At 46.1% G+C, this 20,831-nt stretch overlaps 2 protein-coding genes across 3 annotated transcripts in view; both read right to left on the bottom strand.

Annotated features, from left to right (window-relative positions):
* The window catches only part of APBA2 (amyloid beta precursor protein binding family A member 2), a 104,147-nt gene extending 99,931 nt beyond the window's left edge, over positions 1-4,216 (bottom strand). For both annotated transcript variants that reach the window (XM_033166730.1, XM_033166729.1), the window contains exon 1: positions 4,195-4,216. The gene's annotated coding sequence lies outside the window, so the exon portion shown is untranslated. The remainder of the gene's footprint in view (positions 1-4,194) is intronic.
* Positions 4,217-12,452: 8,236 nt separating this feature from the next.
* MCEE (methylmalonyl-CoA epimerase) lies at positions 12,453-19,109 on the bottom strand. The gene is made up of 3 exons (XM_033167521.1): positions 18,963-19,109; positions 14,212-14,546; positions 12,453-13,359 (listed from the first exon to the last, which is right to left on the bottom strand). The coding sequence occupies exons 1-3, from the start codon at positions 18,991-18,993 to the stop codon at positions 13,207-13,209; spliced, it is 519 nt and encodes a 172-aa protein (XP_033023412.1). The 5' UTR covers positions 18,994-19,109; the 3' UTR covers positions 12,453-13,206.
* Between the last annotated feature and the right edge of the window lie 1,722 nt (positions 19,110-20,831).

Consider the following 20,831-nt stretch of genomic DNA (forward strand, 5'->3'; position numbering starts at 1 on the left):
CTACTAGGTTTTATGGATTTATTTGCGAGGCTGTACTAGAGTACAGTTTGTGAAACATCTCGTACAAAATTCTCCCAATAGACACATTTTCATATGCAATTTTTGGTACGCATTTCTGCCTAACGCTAATACAGAATTTTGTATGTTACATATGCATTTTGAGGCACACTTTGCCTAACCCTATGCATTCTTGCACACATTACTCAGTGGGAGAACAGCACTGCAAAATTCAGAGAAGTGCAAATTTCCAACGATGGCTTTGTTTTGGTTCTTGTATCATTTTGCAAAGTATAGATCCACTTTTAAATAGATCCACCTTTAAATGTGAACTGAATCACATTTCTCCCACACCCGTAGCCTCAGTAGCATGAAAGAGTACAGTAACCAGTTTACACACCACATCTCTTCCTAGGTGTCAAGTCTGCAGAGCTGCTGCTTTAATTGCTGGTGGCCCATTGCACGAGGCTAGCAACACACACACACACCCCCAGCAGCTGTGCAACCACAACTCCTATCAGCCTACATGGTGAAAGATGATGGGTGCTTCAGTCCAGCAACATCCAGAGGTCCACATTGCCCACCTCCATGAGGCTAAGCTGAGACAGCCTCCCAGCCTCCCCCAAGCTTGCATTGCATCACAAACCCCAAGCCAAGAGCAAATCCGCAACATCCTCACAGCAACATTATGAAAGGAGAAACCGAGCACATTTAATCAAGGCCCAAACCCTCAAATCGGAACTGCATGTTAAGCCCTTCACAAAACTGCAGCTAAGAATGGCATCCCAGGGGCAAACTATTTACCTCCCCCACAATATGGGGAAAACCTTAATCCATGTTACAATTTACACCCCCCCCCCTGCATCCCATTTTTTATGTAGTCAGATAAAAGTAAAATGTAACTGAACACAATAATAAATAATCAAATATTTCAGGCATTTCACTGGGAAGACTTTCAAAACAGAGCATCAAGTCTGAGAGCATTCAGTCACCTTCAGTTTTCCAACTTCACAAGGACACTAGAGAAAAAGGATAATATGCCTTGCACTGAAGGAGAAGAGTATCGGCAATAAGCAAATTCCAAACTGGGAGAGTTAGAAATTCTGAAGTGTCACATAATGGGAAGGGAGGGGGACGGAAATCTGTTGGTGTTATTTTTATATATGTAACTAATAAAGTCAAAACCAATTACATTTCTAAATCCAACCTTTTTCCAAGAAGCTCAAGCTCACAGAATTGTGCTTGCTTCAAGTTCTGAGCTTTGTGGCTGAGTGGGGATTTGAACCCAGATCTCCCTAGTCCAGCAGAGGAAATAAAAGGCCGGGGGGGGAGGGAGGTGACAGAAAAATGCACATTGTGTAGACATCATGACACAGGATAAATCATCCTGTGTGTTAAGAGGAAAGACTAAGAAGAACTCGATAGAGTGAGGCATATTGGTAACCAGAGTGATTTTCATAGAACACCACAAGGCCTACGCATGTTTGCTCAGAGGTCCCACCATGTTCAATGGGGCCTATAATTTCTATCATCACTGCTGCATTCTGGACCGAAAGCAGAATCAGGCCCTGGACACCCTCCAAAGGCAGGCTCCACTGACCCTCTGCAGTCCAACTCTGCAGGTCTTATAAACCCAGCCTTCCACCAGCGCCATGCACAGCAAGGGCTGAACATCAGGCACGGGGCAACCTCAGGCTCTGAGGTGGAAATTCTCAGCCACAGGCGCCAACCGGCCTGTGGCAAACTGGTCTTCCAAAGCCCACACCTCCATAGGCAGGATTCACCATTGCTACAATCTACATAGGGGGGCTGGTTTGGGGTGGGGGTTTTTAGTGCACACTTTCTCACTGGGGGCACACAGAGCACATTGCCCAACCTCCCTTGACACATAAACACCAGAGGACCCATTTCCATGTCACAAATGCTGCCAGGAGGTATGGAGCACCAAGCACAATAATTTCATGAATGCAGCAATTCAAGCATTCTGCCAGCAATTCAAGTATTCTGGTCTGTGTCCCAATTTCAGTGTTTAAGGGCTGGATGAGGGAGGGGAACCCACCCCTCCCCCACCCCTCATCCAGTGCTAACATCTGAGAGAATTATCCAAGCAGAATGAAGGTGGTGGGGGGGGAATAGAGAGAAGAAAACCAGGTTATAATTTGTCACGCTGTTTACCCCAAGAAAGATGAAGCGGAGAATTTTTAATTGAGTAGCTTCTCCCTCCAGACCTCATTACGGAGGGGAGGAAATAACTCGATCAAAAGCTTCAATTCAGTTGCCACACCAGAGGCATATATCCATATATATATGGAAAACTCGGGGAAAGAGAGAAGGGGAGAAATATGCTGAATTTCCCTGGTTTTCCTTCTTCCATCTTTCCACCTTGACTAAAACAAATCTATTGCCAATCCATCAGCATTGCGCACCTGGGAGCAAAATACAAGGTCAGAAAACACGTGTGATATCTGGACCCATAGAAGGTCAGAATGTGGTCGGAAGAGGATTTGGAGGGCTCTGTCCCATGCAGGTATCATTACTCAATTTTGGACTCTGGAGCAAACAATCATCCAGCTCCCTCACGTTCCCCACATACCCTTCGGGGGGGGGGGGGGTTGCCTGGCCTTCTGCCCTGACATCCAGTTTCATTTTACACCTGCCAATCCTGTGTATCAGGAAGACGGTGCTGGAGACACAGATCCTGGGAGGGCAGATGTGTCAGTCCGGCTAAGCAAAACATCATATGCATCTGAGCTCACCCTATGATCAATCTGCTAATCTTTCAGATGCCACAGGACTTCTGTCACAAGGATTAAATCACAGAACAGGTTTTTAAAATAAATAAAAAAAATCAGTGTTGAAAGATAGATGATGGAGGGCACATCACAAGGAATGACAGTGATGGCAGGTTAACCCGGAACAAAGCAAAGAGACTTGGGGGTCTTAAAGGGAGGTTCTGCTCTCCTTGCCTCTTTTCTGGATGGAGACGGTTCTCCCTCTCCTCTACGAGGGAGATCAGCCAGTGTGGCTTGGCTAGCAAATCTCTCTCTCCCTCTCTGCAAATCCCACAATAGCAGAGAATAAAAAAGATGCCATGGTTGTGCCAGGAGGAGAAAATCTCCCTGCTTAGTCTCCATGTCTCCTTGCAAACCAGACATACACAACCCAAACCTCCCCTGCACACAGGCACAACTGTTCATTCCTCTGAGCCCCAAGCCATAGCAACAGATTGGCCAGCCTAGTGGGTGGGTGGGGGGCATTGCCTTGCCCTCGTCACCCACATCTTAGCAGAAAATGCTAAAAAAACAAAACAAAACAAAAACAGACCAATGAAATACCCAAAGGCATTGGGACTGTGATACTTCTAAGTGCTCTGCCCCCCCCATAAATGTGTGCCTTTCAGTGGATGGGAGGAAAGAAGGAAAGTGGATAACATCTACCCCCCCCTCCAAAGCCCCTGCAGTACACACTTGCACGGTTTCTCATGCACTTTGTGCTCTATCTGCCCCCAAATCACCTGCACTGCTTTAAAATAAATACAACAACAACAACAATAAATACCTAGTGAGATAAGGCTATATGACTTCCGACACACAAGTCCACACTCTCCTCCCAGTAGGGAAGGGAACTGTGGGTGGAGGATGGGTTTCTTTGGGGGGGGGGGTTTGCAGAGATGGAAAGAGAGGAGCCAGGAAGGGTGGCAAATAGGAATGCAGCGCCCTAGCAAACAGCATCCTGCATTGCACTCCCAAAAGTTGAGCGAGGGAGGGGTATGAAGAGGGGGGGGGTACAGGTGTGTCCTCCGAGGGCATTACCCCCCCCCCCAAAAAAAAAAATGCAGAGAGGGAAGAAGGAGCACTATTCCTTGGACCTCATCATCCCACCCTGTGCAAAAAGAGTGTGTCTGCATCCCCCCCCCCCCATCCAAAAAGCGTAGCCTGGAAGGCTCAGGGTTTCTGCGCCCCTAGCTATGGCCCGATCTCCCCCTCCCCTTACTTTCGAGAATAAAGGAGCCCCCAGGAGCGGGTGGCATCCATGCAGAAACACCCACCTCTGTTCAGGATGCACAGGAGAGCTGGGAGCTTCAAAGCCCTTTGCGTCCATCCCCATCCCCTTGAGGGCTGGGGCTTTGTCTCGCTCGCCCGCCTCCCTCCCTCCCTGGTGGGCACAGCCCAGCCTTGCGCGCGCCCCCTTCCTTACCTGGCCAGGGCAAGGCGGAGATGATTTGTCCTCCCCCGAGGAAGGAGCTGGACTCCTTGCAGGCGGCCTGAGGAAGACCAGGAGGAGGAGGAGGAGGAGGAAAGGGGGGAGAGTCTGGAGGAGGAGGAGGAGGAGGGGAACAGCAGCAGCAGCATCCGCAGCATCCGCAGCTGCAACGGCTCTTTTGTACGGCTTCTTCTTCTTCTCCTGCTTCACAGCCACACACGGAGACTACTAATTAACCCGGGAAGCTGAGTGCGCCGAGCGCGCCCGGGAACCTGCATGGAGCCGCGCGCCTCCAGTCTGCAGCCCGAAGACGCGCGCGGCAGCGGGGCTGGCAGGGAGCGGCCGCCTCGCAGCCCTCCGGGGCTTCCCAACGAGGCCAATCCGGGCGCGGGGCTTCGGGAGAAGCTGGCTGGGGGCGCGTGCAGGGGTGGGGGGTGGGTTTTCCAAGGTAGACTGCTCCTGCACGGGGAGGCTCCGCCGAAGCAGTCCTTGCGGAGCTTCTGGAAACTGGCTTGGCGCGGAGGTAGTTGCAAGCTGGGGTGCGAGGGTAGACTGCCCCTGTAGTTAAGTAGTCCCTACAGTGCTGCTGGAAGCTTGCTTGGTGCAGATATGGTTGCAAGCCAGTATTCAAATGTAGACTGCCTTTGTATAGGGAGGTTCCGCTGAAATAGCCTTTGTGATGCTTCTACATTCTCGCTAGTGCAGGCATGGTTGTTGTAGCCAGGATTCAAGGGCAGACCGCCCCTGTATAGGGAGTTTTTACTTAAATATTTATTGGGTTTCCTTGTGGCTATGTTGAGTTGTTGCTGGTGTTATTAGAAAAAGAGTGTCCCTGTTTTAGGTGGCCACGTTCATCAATGATGGGGGCAGGGGCAGGGGCAGGATTCTGTGTGCCTCCATACAAGAGCAACTTTGATCACCACCTTGTATCCATGCATGCATCTCCCTTCCAAGATCTAGCTGCATGTTACCTCCCCTGACAGTGCAAGAATTCAATTTCATGACAATTCTGCATAATTTAAAACCAACATGAGGCTGTTGGGAAATCAGGACTGTAGCAGAGCACACCATATAGATAATAATGTTCTAATGCATCTGGGAAAGTCTATGCAAAATACTTTGCAACCCTGTGATATTACAATTCATATTTCCCCCTTTTTCAGATAGAAGAAACCTGAGGTGCAGAGACAGCAATACAGTGGTTCTCAAACTTAATCCATTCCAGAAGTCCATTCCAAAACCAAAGCATTCCAAAACCAAGGCACACTTTCCCATAGAAAGTAATGCAAAACAGATTAATCTGTTCCAGACTTTTAAAAACAACCCCTAAAACAGCGATTTAACATGAATTTTACTATCTAGCGAGATCATTGATCCATAAAATGAAAGCAATAATCAATGTACTGTACTATAAAATAAATACGACAGCATTGTAGATGATAAAAATTATCATCCACAAAGTCACAAAAACAAATTAACCAAAAAAGCCTCAAAAACAAAAATGCAAAATAAATAGCAAAAGCACCAAACTTAGTCTGTTCTGGAAGTCCATTTGACTTCTGAAATGTTTGGAAACCAAGGTGCAGCTTCTGATTGGTGCAGGCGCCCGGAAACAATGGCCAACAGCCACATCGGATGTTTGGCTTACGAAAAATGTTCGAAAACCAGAACACACACTTCCGGGTTTTCAGTGTTTGGGAACCAAAGCATTTGAGAACCCAAAGTACCACTAATATCTAGCAGAACTAGATGGTTTGAACCCAGGACTCCTGTGTTGTGTCCATAACATTGGAAACTGCCCTTTGCTGGGTCCTTCTGGTCCAGCATTGTCTCCTCTGGCAAGCACATTCTTTCCCTCAAATAATTCTGGGCGCTGTAGTTTACCCGTCATAGAGTCAGAATTCTCAGCAATGCCCAGAATTCTGTTAGGGGAAAATGTGCTTCCGATGCACATTAATGGTGTATTAATGTGCATCGGAAGCTATATTTAAGGATCTGGTGACTTCTGTTTCAGTGTATCTGAAGAAGTGTGCATGCACACGAAAGCTCATACCAAGAACAAACTCGGTTGGTCTCTAAGGCAGTGTTTTTCAACCACTGTTCCGCGGCACACTAGTGTGCCGCGAGATGTTGCCTGGTGTGCCGTGGGAAAATTACTTTATATATAGTCAATATGGACAGAGAGTTAATTTTTTTAACATTTTCTAATGGTGGTGTGCCTTGTGATTTTTTTCATGAAACAAGTGTGCCTTTGCCCAAAAAAGGTTGAAAAACACTGCTCTAAGGTGCTACTGGAATTAATGGTGTAGTGTGTATGCAGCCTAAGATCTACTCTGGGGCCCTCTGCACGAAAAGCAGATGCTTTGCTGCTGAGCTACAGCCCTATTATTAATCCTGCTCCTTGCAAAAGTGTTTTGTTTTTATAGCCCTTATTTGTCTCATGCTATGGGAATGGCTTTGTGTAGGGTTAAGCAAAGAGATGCAACTGACTCTCTAGTTCTTTAATTAGTGTGGATGATGGATGATGAAACAAAGGACCAACCTTTCAGCACACTTTGGTTAGGGATATGGATGGAACAACTGAAGATGGTTTGAATAAAGAGTAGATTCTATATTTATTGTTAATTGCCATGGTGGTTATTGCAAAAAAATGGAAATATTTAGAAGGATTAAATAAGGATTTATTATTTTATAGTGAAAACTGGTCTATAGCCACTGTTGAAAAATTAACTCAAAAATGAAAGTATGCTAGAGGGCAAATGTAAAAAAGATTCTTTTTCATCTGCTTGGCAAATTATTTCATATATTATTGATGATAACAATGTTCAAAGGACTCCTGTGAAATATGAATTAGAGCCATCCTCTAATTCCTGGATCCAGTGCAGATTTAATTCCTGGAAAAGCCAGGCTAGTTTCCTGTTGAGGTAAGGGCCAGCATGGGCCATTAAGGTAACAAAGGCAGTGGCTCTGTAAATGAATGAATGAATGAATGAATGAATGAATGTGTAAATAAACTATATATCATAAAAACACCACAGTCTGCTGTACCTCATTCTGAAGGAAACCGAACCCTGGGGAACCTCCTGGAATCTCACACTACTGTACTTGGAGATTTGGATGGCAGGCAAAAATATTGTAGAGTTGGAAAAGTTTCAGAAAAGGGCAACCAAAGTTTTCAAGGGGGCAGAGTGACTTGCCTATGAAGAAAGGTTGCAGCATTTGGGACTTCTTAGTTTAGAGAAAAGGTGTGTGAGAGATGGCATGGTGGGAGTTTATAAAATTGTTCATGGCATGGAGAAAGTGGATAGAGAAATTCTTTTCTCCCTCTCTCATAACACTAGAACTTGTGGACATCAAATGAAGCTGAATGATGAAAGGTTCAGCACAGATCAAAGGAAGTCCTTCAAGCAGCACAGAGTTGACTTATGGAATTTGCTCCCCCAGGAGGCTGTGACGGCCACCAAGCTGGATGGCTTTTAGAGAGGTTTAGCCAGTTGTGGAGGAGAGGGCGACCCATAGCTGCTAGCCATGGTGGGAGGCGGTAATGCTTCTGAATCCCAGTTGCTGGAAGCCACAGGTGGGGAGGGGGCTCCTGTGCTCAGAGCCTGCTTTCAGGTTCCCCACAGACATTTGGTTGCCCACTGTGAGAACAGGGTGTTGGCCTAGATGCCTCCCCCTTTGGCCTGATCCAGCAGGCACTTCTGATGTTCTTAAATAAATGAATGTTCACAAGCACCATAGCAGTGCACATCCTGCCATTTCACTGGAACGTGGCCTAAGGTATGTTCTGAACCACTGTTACAGTCTACTATATTTTTAAAGCGAAAGGACAACCCACAGCTTGATTTTTAAAAAGCAGTGGATGGAAGCTGTTTCAGGGTATGCTGAATACAGCCTCCATATGCCAGGCAGGACAGGGCCTTCAGTGGTGTGAAATAAATTGGTGGAGACTCTTATGAGAGCACATTGTACAGATCTCTTCACCTGCAAAACATTAGAAAGCATAGTATTGAGAGCCTTTCAATATTCTTGCTCATAGGCTTTTTCACTTGATTCTCTCACCCTGCCCTTTAGTGGTTTGTCCTCTTTAGGAGGCCATCAGTTTCCTTTGGATATATGTAAAATGATGTTACAGATGGAAAAGCAGATAGACCAGCACTCCAGTTAAGTAGAGCAGTTACTTGCGTCCGTTTCTGAAATCAGGCCTTAATGAAGTCTCTTACAACTTGGGGGTATTACACATTCAACTATACATTAGACATTGCCGGGTGATGAATTATTCAGTTTTGACTGAAGGTAAAATTATAGCAGAAATCAAAGTTTGCTTTCTCTCTGTGTCTCCCCCGGAAAGTGCTATATAAAATGTGTGAGCTTAATGTGCTCTTAATTAGGGGTGCTATTAAGAAGGTGTTTTATGCTCCCCTTAAGGAAAAGCATAAAAACATAAAAACAGAGGAAGAATTGGAATATTTTACCATAAACCTGATAGTTCATTAAAAGGCAGATGACAAGGGAAGAGCATACTGAAGCAGGAAATGCCATGCTCAGCCACTGGGGGCCATGTTGGGGGAATGGGAATTTTGTGGGGCAATTTTTAATTTCTCTGTGATTGGGCAAGCTATTTTTAAATCACTTATTCAAACAAACAAACAAAAAACCTACACCTCCCCAAAAACAGTGGGTGATGGGTGGGAAATGTAACACAGCAACATAGTCATAACATATAAGGCACAGCTGTTATAGGTAAGAAGAAGAAGGAGGAGGAGGAGGAGGAGTGGAGTTTGGATTTGATATCCCACTTTTCACTACCTGAAGGAGTCTCAAAGTGGCTAACATTCTCCTTTCCCTTCCTCCCCCACAACAAACACTCTGTGAGGTGAGTTGGGCTGAGAGACTTCAGAGAAGTGTGACTAGCCCAAGGTCACCCAGCAGCTGCATGTGGAGGAGCGGAGACGCGAACCCGGTTCCCCAGATTATGAGTCTACCGCTCTTAACCACTACACCACACTGGCTCACTAGCTGTGTGCAAAAGGCAGAAGGGAGGATGTGTGAGACATAAGGTGAAATTGAGGCTGCCCCTACCATGAGGCAGGAGGAGGCATCTGCCATAGGCAATAAATGCTGAGCAGGGATGCCAACTTGAATAAAATATTGGGGTGGGAGGACCAGGTAAGCCCCACCTCACAAAATTGATAACATGACATGACAAACATATAGCATTTGAATGGCAATACTTATCAACTTTGGGGGGGGGGGCTGGCCCCCTCAAATATTTTATTGGGAGGGGGGTGAAGGGACCTTGGCCCCTAGGAGTTGACTCCTCTGATGCTGAGGGTGGGCAGCCGCAGTGAGGTGTTGGAGAATGGAGTTGTGTTCCCAGCTGCCCTCAGACCAGTGGGCAATTCCGTGCGCTCCTCTGGTTTCGGTGTTCTGTTGCGCCAGAAGTGGCTTAGTCATGCTGGCCACATGACCCGGAAAAACTGTCTGCAGACAAATGCCAGTTCCTTCGGCCTATAAAGCGAGATGAGCACCACAACCCCAGAGTTGTATGTGACTGGACTTAACTGTCAGGGGTCCTTTACCTTTACCTTTAAGTCATCTAACCAAGAAGCATTGTGGTGGGGGATCTGTTAGCAGATGCTGCAATTGGCTGTGTGGGTCTTCGTAAGTTTTTTCTCAGTATGGTTTAGTTGAGTGTCTCTCTGCTATGTACAAGGCCTGCAGTAAGAAAGACAAAACTTCTCTCTGATTCTCCGTTTGTTTTCCCTCAAATTATACACTGTTCTTCAGTTTTCCCTAGTAAAGTATTATCAGGATTTATTTGCTCTCTCTAGACTCCATCTGCATTATTTAAATTGCTCCCTCTTCAGAACCAACTTCTCCTGTCCCGGGTACCCACTGTTTCAGTAAACTAAGATTGTAATCTTATTCCCAGTTACCTGGAGATAAGCCTCATTGAAAGTGACAAACATGCATAGGGTTCATAGAATTGTAGAATTGGAAGGCACACCAAGGGTCATCTAGTCCAACCCCCTACAATGAAGGAATCTCAGCTAAAGCATCCATGACAGATGGTCATCCAACCTCTGCTTAAAAACTTCCAAGGAAGGAGAGGCCACCAACTCCCAAAGGAGACTGTTCCATTGCCCAACAGCTCTTACTGCCAGAAAGTTCTTCATGATGTTTAGTCGGAATCTCCTTTCTTATAAGTTGAAGCCATTGGTTTGGCTCCTACCCTCCAGAGCAAGAGAAAACAAGCTTGTTCCTATTTCCATGTGACAGCCCTTGAGATATGTGAAGAGGCTATCATATCTCTTCACAGTCTCCTCTTTTCCAGGCTAAACATACCCAGTTCCTTCAAGCGCTCCTCACAAGGATTAGTTTCCAGACCCTGCCTTGATCATCTTGGTCTCCCTCTGCACACGTTCCAGCTTGTCAACATCCTTCTTAAATTGTGGTGCCCAGAATTGAACACAGTATTCCAGATGTGGTCTGACCAGGGCAGAAGAGAGTGGTACTATTACTTCCCTTGATCTGGACACTAGACTTCTCTTGTGATGCAGCCTTGAATAGCCTTAGCTCCTCACCCCACCCCACCCCCGCTGCATCACACTGTGGACGCGTGTCAAGCTTCTGGTGGTCTACTAAAACCCCTAGATCAGGGGTTAGCAACCTTTTTCAGCTGTGGGCTGCTCCACTGTCCCTCAGACCTTGTGGGGGCCCGGACTATAATATTTTTTTTGGGGGGGTGAACGAATTTGTATGCCCCACAAATAACCCAGAGATGCATTTTAAATAAAAGCATTTTAGAAGCAAATTTGAGCCAGAATTAATATAAAAAGATAAAGAGGGAAGAATTGTTATAATTAAAATAATACTAGAAGGGGAACCTATCGTAATAGCTGGAGTTTATGGCCCAAACAGGAGAAAGGCAGAATTCTATACTAAGTTAAGATTACTATTAATGCAATACACAGATAAAAGAGTTGTTGTAATAGGATATTTAAATGGAGTGATGGAACCAGAGCTGGATAGATCACAGAGAGGAAGTGGGGAAAATGAAGGGAGATTACCAAAAAGCTTTTCGGATATGGTAAAAAAAAATTCATCTAGATGTGTGGCAGCATAAACACCCTATTGGAAAAGAGTTCACTTATTTTTCCCAACCCAATAAATCATATAGTAGAATAGATGGGGTATGGATAAGTAAAAATTTGGTAATTGATGGTGTGGAGGACTCCCTGGTCCTGAATGGGATAACTGTGCCCCTGAAGGACCAGGTGTGCAGCCTGGCAGTCATTTTGGACTCACAGCTGTCCATGGAGGCGCAGATCAGTTCTGTATCCAGGGCAGCTGTCTACCAGCTGCATCTGGTATGCAGGCTGAGACCCTACCTGCCTGCAGACTGTCTCGCAAGAGTAGTTATCTCCTGCTTGGACTACTGCAATGCACTCTATGTGGGGCTACCTTTGAAGGTGACCCGGAAACTACAACTAATCCAGAATGTGACAGCTAGACTGGTGACTGGAAGTGGCCGCCAAGACCATATAACACCGGTCCTGAAAGACCTACATTGGTTCCCAGTATGTTTCCGAGCACAATTAAAAGTGTTGGTGTTGACCTTTAAAGCCCAAACGGCCTCGGTCCTGAAGGAGCGTCTCCACCCCCATCGTTCTGCCCAGACACTGAGGTCCAGCGCTGAGGGCCTTTTGGTTGTTCCCTCACTGCGAGAAGCAAAGCTACAGGGAACCAGGCAGAGGGCCTTCTCAGTAGTGGCGCTCACCCTGTGGGACGCCCTCCCATCAGATGTCAAAGAGAGAAACAACTTCATGACATTTAGGAAACATCTGAAGGCAGCCCTGTTTAGGAAAGTTTTTAATGTGCGACATTTTAATGTATTTTAATCTTTGTTGGAAGCTGCCCAGAGTGGCTGGGGAAACCCAGACAGATGGGCGAGGTATAAATTATTATTATTATTATTATTATTATTACTCATGTAAAAACACGCTGATTCCCGGACCGTCGGATTGAGAAGGCGATTGGGCCGCATCCGGCCCCCGGGCTTTAGGTTGCCTACCCCTGCCCTAGATGCTTTTCACATGTACTGCTAGTAAGCCAGGTGTCTCCCATCCTATATTTGTGCAGCTGGTTCTTCCTGCCTAAGTGCCGAACCTGACATTTGTCCCTATTGAAACTCATTTCGTTAGTTTGGGCTGCCAATTAAAGCTCATTTAGTTTTAGAAAGAAACAGGTAGAGAAACAAAAATGATGTTTTATTATGCACCATCAGTAATAATTCAAAATAATACATGCATACAAACTACTATAAATTATGCAGGTGACACTGGTGATCAAATGACAGCAAATATTGGTAATCAAAAGGTGCCCAAATTCTCATGGGGGTGGGGGGAGTGAAGAGTTGCTTAGCAATCATGGGGACCCAGACAAGACCATAAGCATCTTATGATTGAGTGAACCAATCAATGGAGTAGTCAATGAGTCTTTAGACTGATGAACACAGAGAATATGTTGATGCCTTGCTGGCTGTTTTCTTAAGGGAATACTGAAGGAATTACTGGAAGGGGGGGGACAGACACCCCGCCTTGCCTCACTTGTCACTTACAAATGTAGAGCAGGATGATGGCAGATGACCTAGAAATCTACCAAATGGATGCAAAATTATGCCCAAAGGGAGAGTGTGCGTAAAATGCACCCATCTTACTGTTGCAATATACAGTTCAAAGGAATCCTAAGCCAGCCCAAATAAAATTTATCTTGGTGATGTTCATGTGAGCAAAAGGTGTCTTCCCAAATTAAGACTGGTGTTTCAAGATTTAAATTTTCCTTCTTAAGGCAAATCACATTATTATTAATGCTTTTCAGTCAGGGAAAAAACCCTCAATAACAAGTTAATCAGAAGTAGTAATTTTAAAACACAGAAAATGTGCCTCATCTCCTCCCTTAGTATAGGCATAAATGTCTTCTTAACACAGTTAGAATCACAACTCAGGCTTGCTCAAGTTCCACTAGGACTCCGTTGCAGTCCTTAGGGTGGAGGAAAACCACCAGTTTCCCATGGGCCCCAATTCTGGGCTCTTCGCTCAAAACACGGATCTTCTTCTCCTTCAGTTCAGCTATGGCATCTGTTATACTGTTCACCTTTAAAAGAAAAGAACACTTTTGTCTAAGTAGGATATGGTGGAAACAATACTGAATCTCAACGTTAAAAAAAGAAAAGTGGATGAAGATCACAAGAGATGCAAAGGCTGGAAAACAGGTTTGTGCTTTAAAAACTAACAAGCCAAGGACAGCCGGGCTGCAAACCAAAGGCGTGTGTAGGGCATGGTTTCCCCACAGCGAGTGGCAAACCAGGCGCAGGACATGAGGGCAATAGCCCCTCCTGCCTGTGACCTCCAGCAACTGCCATTCAGAGAAGCCTGATCAGGGTCTATAGAGCCACTGACCCTCAGGCTTCTCTCAGAATTTGTCTAATCCCCTTTTAAAGCCATACAAGCTGTGATTAAAAAAAATCCCATAGTTTAACCATGTGCTTTTAAAGAAGTGCTTCCTTTCGTCTGCCCTAAAATCTTTCTTAGTTCAGATTTGTTGGATGACCTCAGTGGGTTCTACTCCTATGAGAAAGGGGAGAAAGGGGATAGAGAGAAGCTCTGTCTCCATACCACACTAGGTTTTATATAACTCTTTCATATTGGTCCCTTGCTCATCTTCTTTTCTAAATTAGATCACCCCAATCCACAAACAAGCTTCTCAAAACATACCTTAATGAGGGCCAGAAATTTAACACCTTAAAAGGAAGTGAAGAAATCAGGTAGTAAAGAAAACCTTAGGATTCTCAGAATTTCAAATACACTGCCTTACTATGAAATAAAGCACCCAGGTTTTTCAATGTGATTAAAAAAAAAAAACAATTTTCAAACAAAAAGAAAGCAGAGTAGATAGATAGATGTTTATTTACAGCCATAGGCCCATACAAAAGCAGAGTGGAAATACCTCAATGCAGATATGGTGCATTCCTCCCTCCTTGTTTTTCTTCAGGAAACCAGCGATTGGGCTTTTCTCCCCTAGTGGGTGCAGAAGCTCCAACTTTGTGTTGCCCAGGTCCACGAATACTGTGTAGACGCCGTGTTCAGGAAGGGGTACCATTTTGCTCACCTGAGCACCCAACACATCCCTGTACAAAGAGGTGGCTTTTTCTAAATTGGGCACTGCGATAGCCACATGGTTCAGTCGACCCAGCTTCCACAGAGACTTCTGAGCCAAGGAAGCAGCACCTGCCAACGTCCGCACTGTTGGAGCAGCTCTTTTTCTCAACCAATTGAGAAGCCCTGAAAAGAAGAGCGAGAGAGAAAGATTGAGAAAGGAACCACTTCTAATCACTTTGCATTAAGCAACAAAACCAATGCATACCTTTCTCTCTTTTCCAGGCCATCTCCCGCATGTCATTACATTAAGAGGTTGTGTTGTAATCAGGTACCACACAACACAAAATGGAAATAAGAAATCAGCAGAGGCTGAAGGGTCTCCCTGACATTAGTCCAGTAGACTTTCAGCCTTAATTCCCCTTGGCCAGAGAAAGCTGGCGCAGTGGGGTGGACAGAGTACAGCAGGGCTGGGGAACCCAGAGGTCTTTGGGCTCCAACTCCCATCAGCCCCAGCCAGCAGGGCCAACAGACAGGGATGATGGGAGTTGGAGTCCAGCAATATCCTTCTTGTAAGGGTTATAGCCAGATAATGCATCTGAAGTGCTTTGAATGTTCAAAGTATTAGATGTTAGGAAGTCTTATTATTATTCAATACGGGAAAGGTATTTAGCTTTAGTATTAATAGACACTGGAAATACATTTACCATCATTTTCAGGGTTTGTTATGCTGAAGGAACTGCTTGCACAACTGTGACGTCAAGCAGGTTTGAAGCAACTCCTTGCACTCAAGTTTGAGATTCCCAGGTGCCATATATCAGTCTAAAGTTTTATGGGAGAAAACCTTTGGCATTTATCCTCCCAGCTGTTAAGCACACTGCAAAATGTCTTACATTGTCACTTTCGCTAATGTGTTAAAATGTGAATATGAACAGGCTTCTGCATTTTTCCACCCCCAAATTTAGTCTGTCGTGGTTATCACACTTCCTAAACGCTCTTATTTCTGGAAACCACTGCAGGCAGTGCAGCATGCCTGCTTCATGCTGAGCTGTGGGGAAATGCCAAGGGGTGGAGTTTTGGTTCAACTTTCCAAGAACTACTGGATCGGTGTGGCATTCAGACTAATACAACTCGATGTCACTCTCCCTTCAGCCTGACACCATACATTCAGAGCAGCATCGTGCCACTTCAAACAGTAATGGCTCCCTCCCCAAAGAATCCTGGGTGCTGTAGTTTGTTGTTGTTGAGAGTTGTTAGGGAACTCCAGTTCCCCTCACAGACCCACAGTTTGCAGTGTGGTTTTAACAGCCAATCCCTCTTGCCAGGGAATGTCCCCAAGGAAGGAAAATTAAACTTATGGAATCCACAGCTACAAGAGGTTGTGATGGCTGGTGCTTCTACAAGGGGATTAGACCAGTTTATGTGATGATGGCAGCAATACCCTGGTCCAAACCAAGGCTCTGTACCTACAAGTACTCCGTGTTAACTTGTCTGGATGTGACAATGAGAATGGGCATATTCTTCATGTTGGAGAAGAGCCCTATTCCATTAAAAAGGAGTGGGAGATGAAGCAGCCATCAATTGTGGGGTGCTTCTGCCAGCAATTAAAAATGCACCTGCTTATCTGGGCATTTCCTGACCATTAATACCAGCTCCGGTAATAATAGAGAACTGGCACTCTGTGCTTTTCACCAGAGTCCTTGTCTCAGGTGCCACAAATGAAGCAGACTCTGGTTCTTTTGTTTGCTTAGCATTATGGTTAACCTTATTTTAAAGGTCTAACAGCCTGTATTTCCACCCCTTACTTTACTGCATATTTTGTGACTTTAAATCTCCTCTGTGGTTTTCTCATCAAAGAGTACTTGCCCCACACTTGGATCTTAGCATCCAGGAATTCTCCTTTTTATACCTTTTCCTCCTCATAAGCAAAACAACGAGCATTTGGAATTAACACTTGAAAAGAAAGAAGGCTATCCAGCACTCCCTAGAATGCTTTGGCATTCGCCCTTGTGTTCTCCATTCTGTTTCTTCTGGAGAGTTCCCAAGTGTCTCGTTTTCAATGCATAGAGAATGCTTTCTCAATTAGTGGTGGAAGGTGCCGCACTTGCTAGTTCCCCCATGGGCACCCCGGCAGCACACACACTCGCAGTCATTATCGATAGAAATTCAAGGCAAAATCCAACCCCCTCCAATGCCAGAATCACAGCAAAAGAATCTAAGACAGATGGCCATCCGACCACTGCTTAAAAACCTCCAATAAAGAAGAGACCACCGGCTTCCAAGAGAGTCCGTGCCACTCTTACCGTCAGAAAGTTCTTTTTAATGTTTAGTCAGAATTTCCTTCCTTATAATTTGAATCTATTAGTCCTCTCAGTCTCCTCTTTTCCAAGATAAACATACCCAGCTCCTTCAACAGTTCCTCATAAGACATGACTTCCAGACCCTTTATCATCCTAAAGCAGCCCTCCCCTTCACACATTCCAGCTTGTCAACATCCTTCTTAAATTGTGGTGCCCAGGATTGAACACAGTATTCCAGATGTGGTCTGACCAAGGCAGAAGAGAGTGGTATTATTACTTCCCTTGATCTGGACACTAGACTTCTCTTGATGCAGCCTTGAATAGCCTTAGCTCCCCCCCCCCCCGGTGCATCACACTGTGGACTCATGTGAAGCTTCTGGTGGTCTACTAAAACCCCTAGATCCTTTTCGCATATACTTCTGCCAAGTCACATGGGAAACAATCCCCCTCCTTGCAGCCAAGGGGCTTGGCAGGATACAGACCACATCAAGGTGCAGGAGCACATTAGAACAGATAGTGAGATTGTGGAGGAAGGATATTGTTGTTGTTGTTGTTGTTCAGTCGTGTCCGACTCTTCGTGACCCCATGGACCAGAGCACGCCAGGCACGCCTATCTTTCACTGCCTCCCGCAGTTTGGTCAGACTCATGCCAGTCGCTTCGAGAACACTGTCCAACCATCTCATTCTCTGTCATCCCCTTCTCCTTGTTCCCTCCATCTTTCCCAACACCAGGGTCTTTTCTAGGGAGTCTTCTCTTCTCATGAGGTGGCCAAAGTACTGGAGCCTCAGCTTCAGAATCTGCCCTTCCAGTGAGCACTCAGGATATTACGCCTCCAATATTGAAAAGTATGCCTCCTTCCCTCAGACCCTCCCAGGAGTCTGCACAGGGGACCCTCTTGGCAATTCCACCTCCCTCAGAAATTCAAGAGGTGGGGGGATGGCCCATGAGCAACTGGATAGCTCAGTTCCTTAGAGCGTGGTGCTGATAATGCCACAGTTGCAGGTCTGATCCCTGTATAGGACAGCTGCATATTCCTGCATATTCCCCTCCAACTAGGGCTGTGGAATATCCGGTTTTCAACATCATGATACATCACCAGCTAAACATTGTGATATGCCTAAATATCACGATGTCTGAAACGTGGAAGTATGTAGGGTGGGCATGAAGAACAGGTGGGTGTGTGGGTGTGAAGGAGCAGCCATGGAGATCCGTGTGTGTGTGTGTGTGTGTTGAGAATGGGCATGTGGGCATAGAGCAGCCAGCCTTGGAGATCCGGCGCGTGGGCAATCCCCAGCAGCTAAACATAACAGATTGTTAAACCACTCTGGGAATTGTAGCTCTGGGAGGGGGATATTTAAGTAGAACTTGACATTGGCGAGGGAGGCCCCATCTGCATGATACATTTAAAGCAGTATCATGCCACTTGAAGCAGTTGTTGCTTCTCACATAGAATCCTGGGAACTGTAGTTTGTTAAAGGTGCTGACTCCCCTATTCTCCTCCCGGAACTACAATTCCCAGAGTTCCCCAGGGAACTCACCTTCACCCTAAAGGAAAGCAGTGCCAAGCTGGCAATAACAGAATAAATGATGCAAGGAGGAGCTGCAGCCCAAAGCAGGAAGAGAGGTGGTCAGGGAACACCTAGCTACTTTAAATAAATTTAATCTCCAGGGCCTGATGAGCTGCACCCAAGGGTACTAAAGGAGCAAACTTGTTTTCCCCTACTCCAGAGGGCAGAACTTGAACCAATGGGTTCAAATTACAAAAAAGGAGATTCTGACTAAACATCAGAAAAAAACTTTCTGACAGAATGAGCTGTTTGGAATGGACTCCCTCAGGAGGTTGTGAACTCTGCTTCCTTGGATCAAAGCTTGGATGGCCAGCTGTCATGCTTGCTTTAGCTGAGATTCCTGCATTGCAGGGGGTTGGACTAGATGATCCTCAGGTTCCCTTCCAACTCTACTCTCCAATTCTATTATTCTATGGTTGTTAAACCACTCTCGGAATTGTAGCTCGGGGGTGTCTCCTAACAACTCTCTGCACCTCTAACAAACTACAGCTCCCATATTTCTTGGCAGGGGAGTCAGGCCTGTTTAAAGTGGTATCATTAAATGCGTGGTGCGGACGTAGCCTTGGTCGGACCCAATGGAAGAGACCTTGCCTTCTCCAGGAGGCTGCAAAAAGAGGGACAAATCAAGGTGTGCAAAGCAAAGCTTCTCTCCAGGTACCTGGCCCCCTCCACCTACCCAAGGGGTCTCAGCCTCGGAGCTCCGCCTCGCGCCTCCCCCTCCCCCTGAGCCTACCTGCTGTCAGGGGTCGCGGGAGGGCCGCCATCTTTGAACCTGGCACGCCCGGCACAGCAGCTGTAACGGAGAACCCGCTTCCATGAAGCCAGAGCGAAGGCGAGAGAGCGATGGCAACGGCACCTCCGCAGGCTCAGAAAGGTAAGGGAAGCGGCGCTCGCGAAAAGATGGCGAAGCGGCAGAAAGGAGCCGCCGCGCGGTCCTAGCGCGACCCGTTTTTCTCATGGCTTTAGCCAAATACTCCCGTTTGACTAAAAGGGTAGAGGGGAGACCTCTAGTCTAAGAAGCTCTAAAGTAATAGCTAAATACAACATCCTTCCCTAGTTTGTGCCCAACATCTGGTGTGTGTGTGTTTAATGAGAAGCGTAAAGGATCAAACCTCCCTACAACGTAGGCTCTACCTGACTGGCATCTGAGGCACCACCACCAGCACCACTCAGTTGGGCTGGGTATCTTTTATGTGTATTTTATTTATTGTTTATGACTATGTTATGTTGTAGTTACATGGTTTTTTTCATGTTGTAAGCTGCCTTGAGCATGGGTTGAACCACGGAAGGAGGCAGCATACAAATAAAACTGTAGAAATCCAAAATGCAGCAGCTCGACTGGTGACTGGGAGCAACCGCATAACACCAGTCCTGAAAGACCTACATTGGCTCCCAGGATGTTTCCTAGCACAATTCAAAGTGCTGATGCTGACCTTTAAAGCCCTAAACAGTCTCGGTCCTGTATACCTGAAGGAGCGTCTCCACCCCCATTGTTCAGCCCGGACACTGAGATCCAGCTCCAAGGGCCTTCTGGCGGTTCCCTCGCTACAAGAAGTGAGGTTACAGGGAACCAGGCAGGGGGCCTTCTCGGTAGTGGCACCCTTCCTGCTGAATGCCCTCCCATCAGATGTAAAGGAGATAAACAACTACCTGACTTTTATAAGACATCTGAACGCAGCCCTGTTTAGCCCAGAGTGGCTGGGGAAACCCAGCCAGATGGGCGGAGTATAAATAATAAATTATTGATTGATTGATTGATTGATTGAATGAATATATGTACTTTGGTGCTTTACCAAACAGAAAGCCTCCATCTGCAGATGCAGTCTACGTCTGAATACCAGATGCTTGGGACTAAAGACCCAGGATCACCTGTGACCTTAGTATTAAGCTGCAGAAGGATAGTCATGTTAGTCTGTTGCTGCAAGCACACTAAGAGACACTTGGGGCACCTTGAAGGCAAGATGCTTCCCATTGTAGGTGTTGCCCTCCTCAATTATCATCAAGCCCCCAGGCTATACTGCTGGGGTGTGTGTGCCCCCAGTTCTCTGTAGTAGATTTTCAGAGTCAGCAGAAACCAAGTGTCCGGTCATCATACACTAGATCAGTGGTTCTCAAACTATTTTCTCTGGATCACACTTTCAGAATAAAAAATTGCTCGTGCCACACCGAGTTATTTTTTAATTGATAAGAAATAAACAAAACAAAACAAAAAGAAACAACTCCTAGCAGGAGACATGATAGGTAAAGGACCCCTGACCATTAGGTCCAATGATGCTTGGCCTGCATGCTTTGCATGCACCAGGAATTTAAAACCAATGGTCTTCCAGATCCCATAGGTCTCTAGCTACCTACAGCCCCAGCCAGCATGTCCAATGGTCATCATGTTGGAAGATGCAGTCCATCACCATCTGGAGGGCACCCTGTCCCTGCTCCCCACCCCTGTGATGCATTAGCTCAGAATTGTAGAGTTGGGAGGGATCCCAAGGGTCATCTAGTCCAACCCTCTGCAATGCAGGAATTGTGCCCAGAGCCATCCCTGGGTGGGCTAGAACCACCAACTGGTAGAATCCTATGCACACTTGACTGGGAGCAAGTCCTGTTT

Source organism: Lacerta agilis, chromosome 13, assembly GCF_009819535.1.
Source record: "Lacerta agilis isolate rLacAgi1 chromosome 13, rLacAgi1.pri, whole genome shotgun sequence".
In the NCBI taxonomy this organism is placed as follows: domain Eukaryota; kingdom Metazoa; phylum Chordata; class Lepidosauria; order Squamata; family Lacertidae; genus Lacerta; species Lacerta agilis.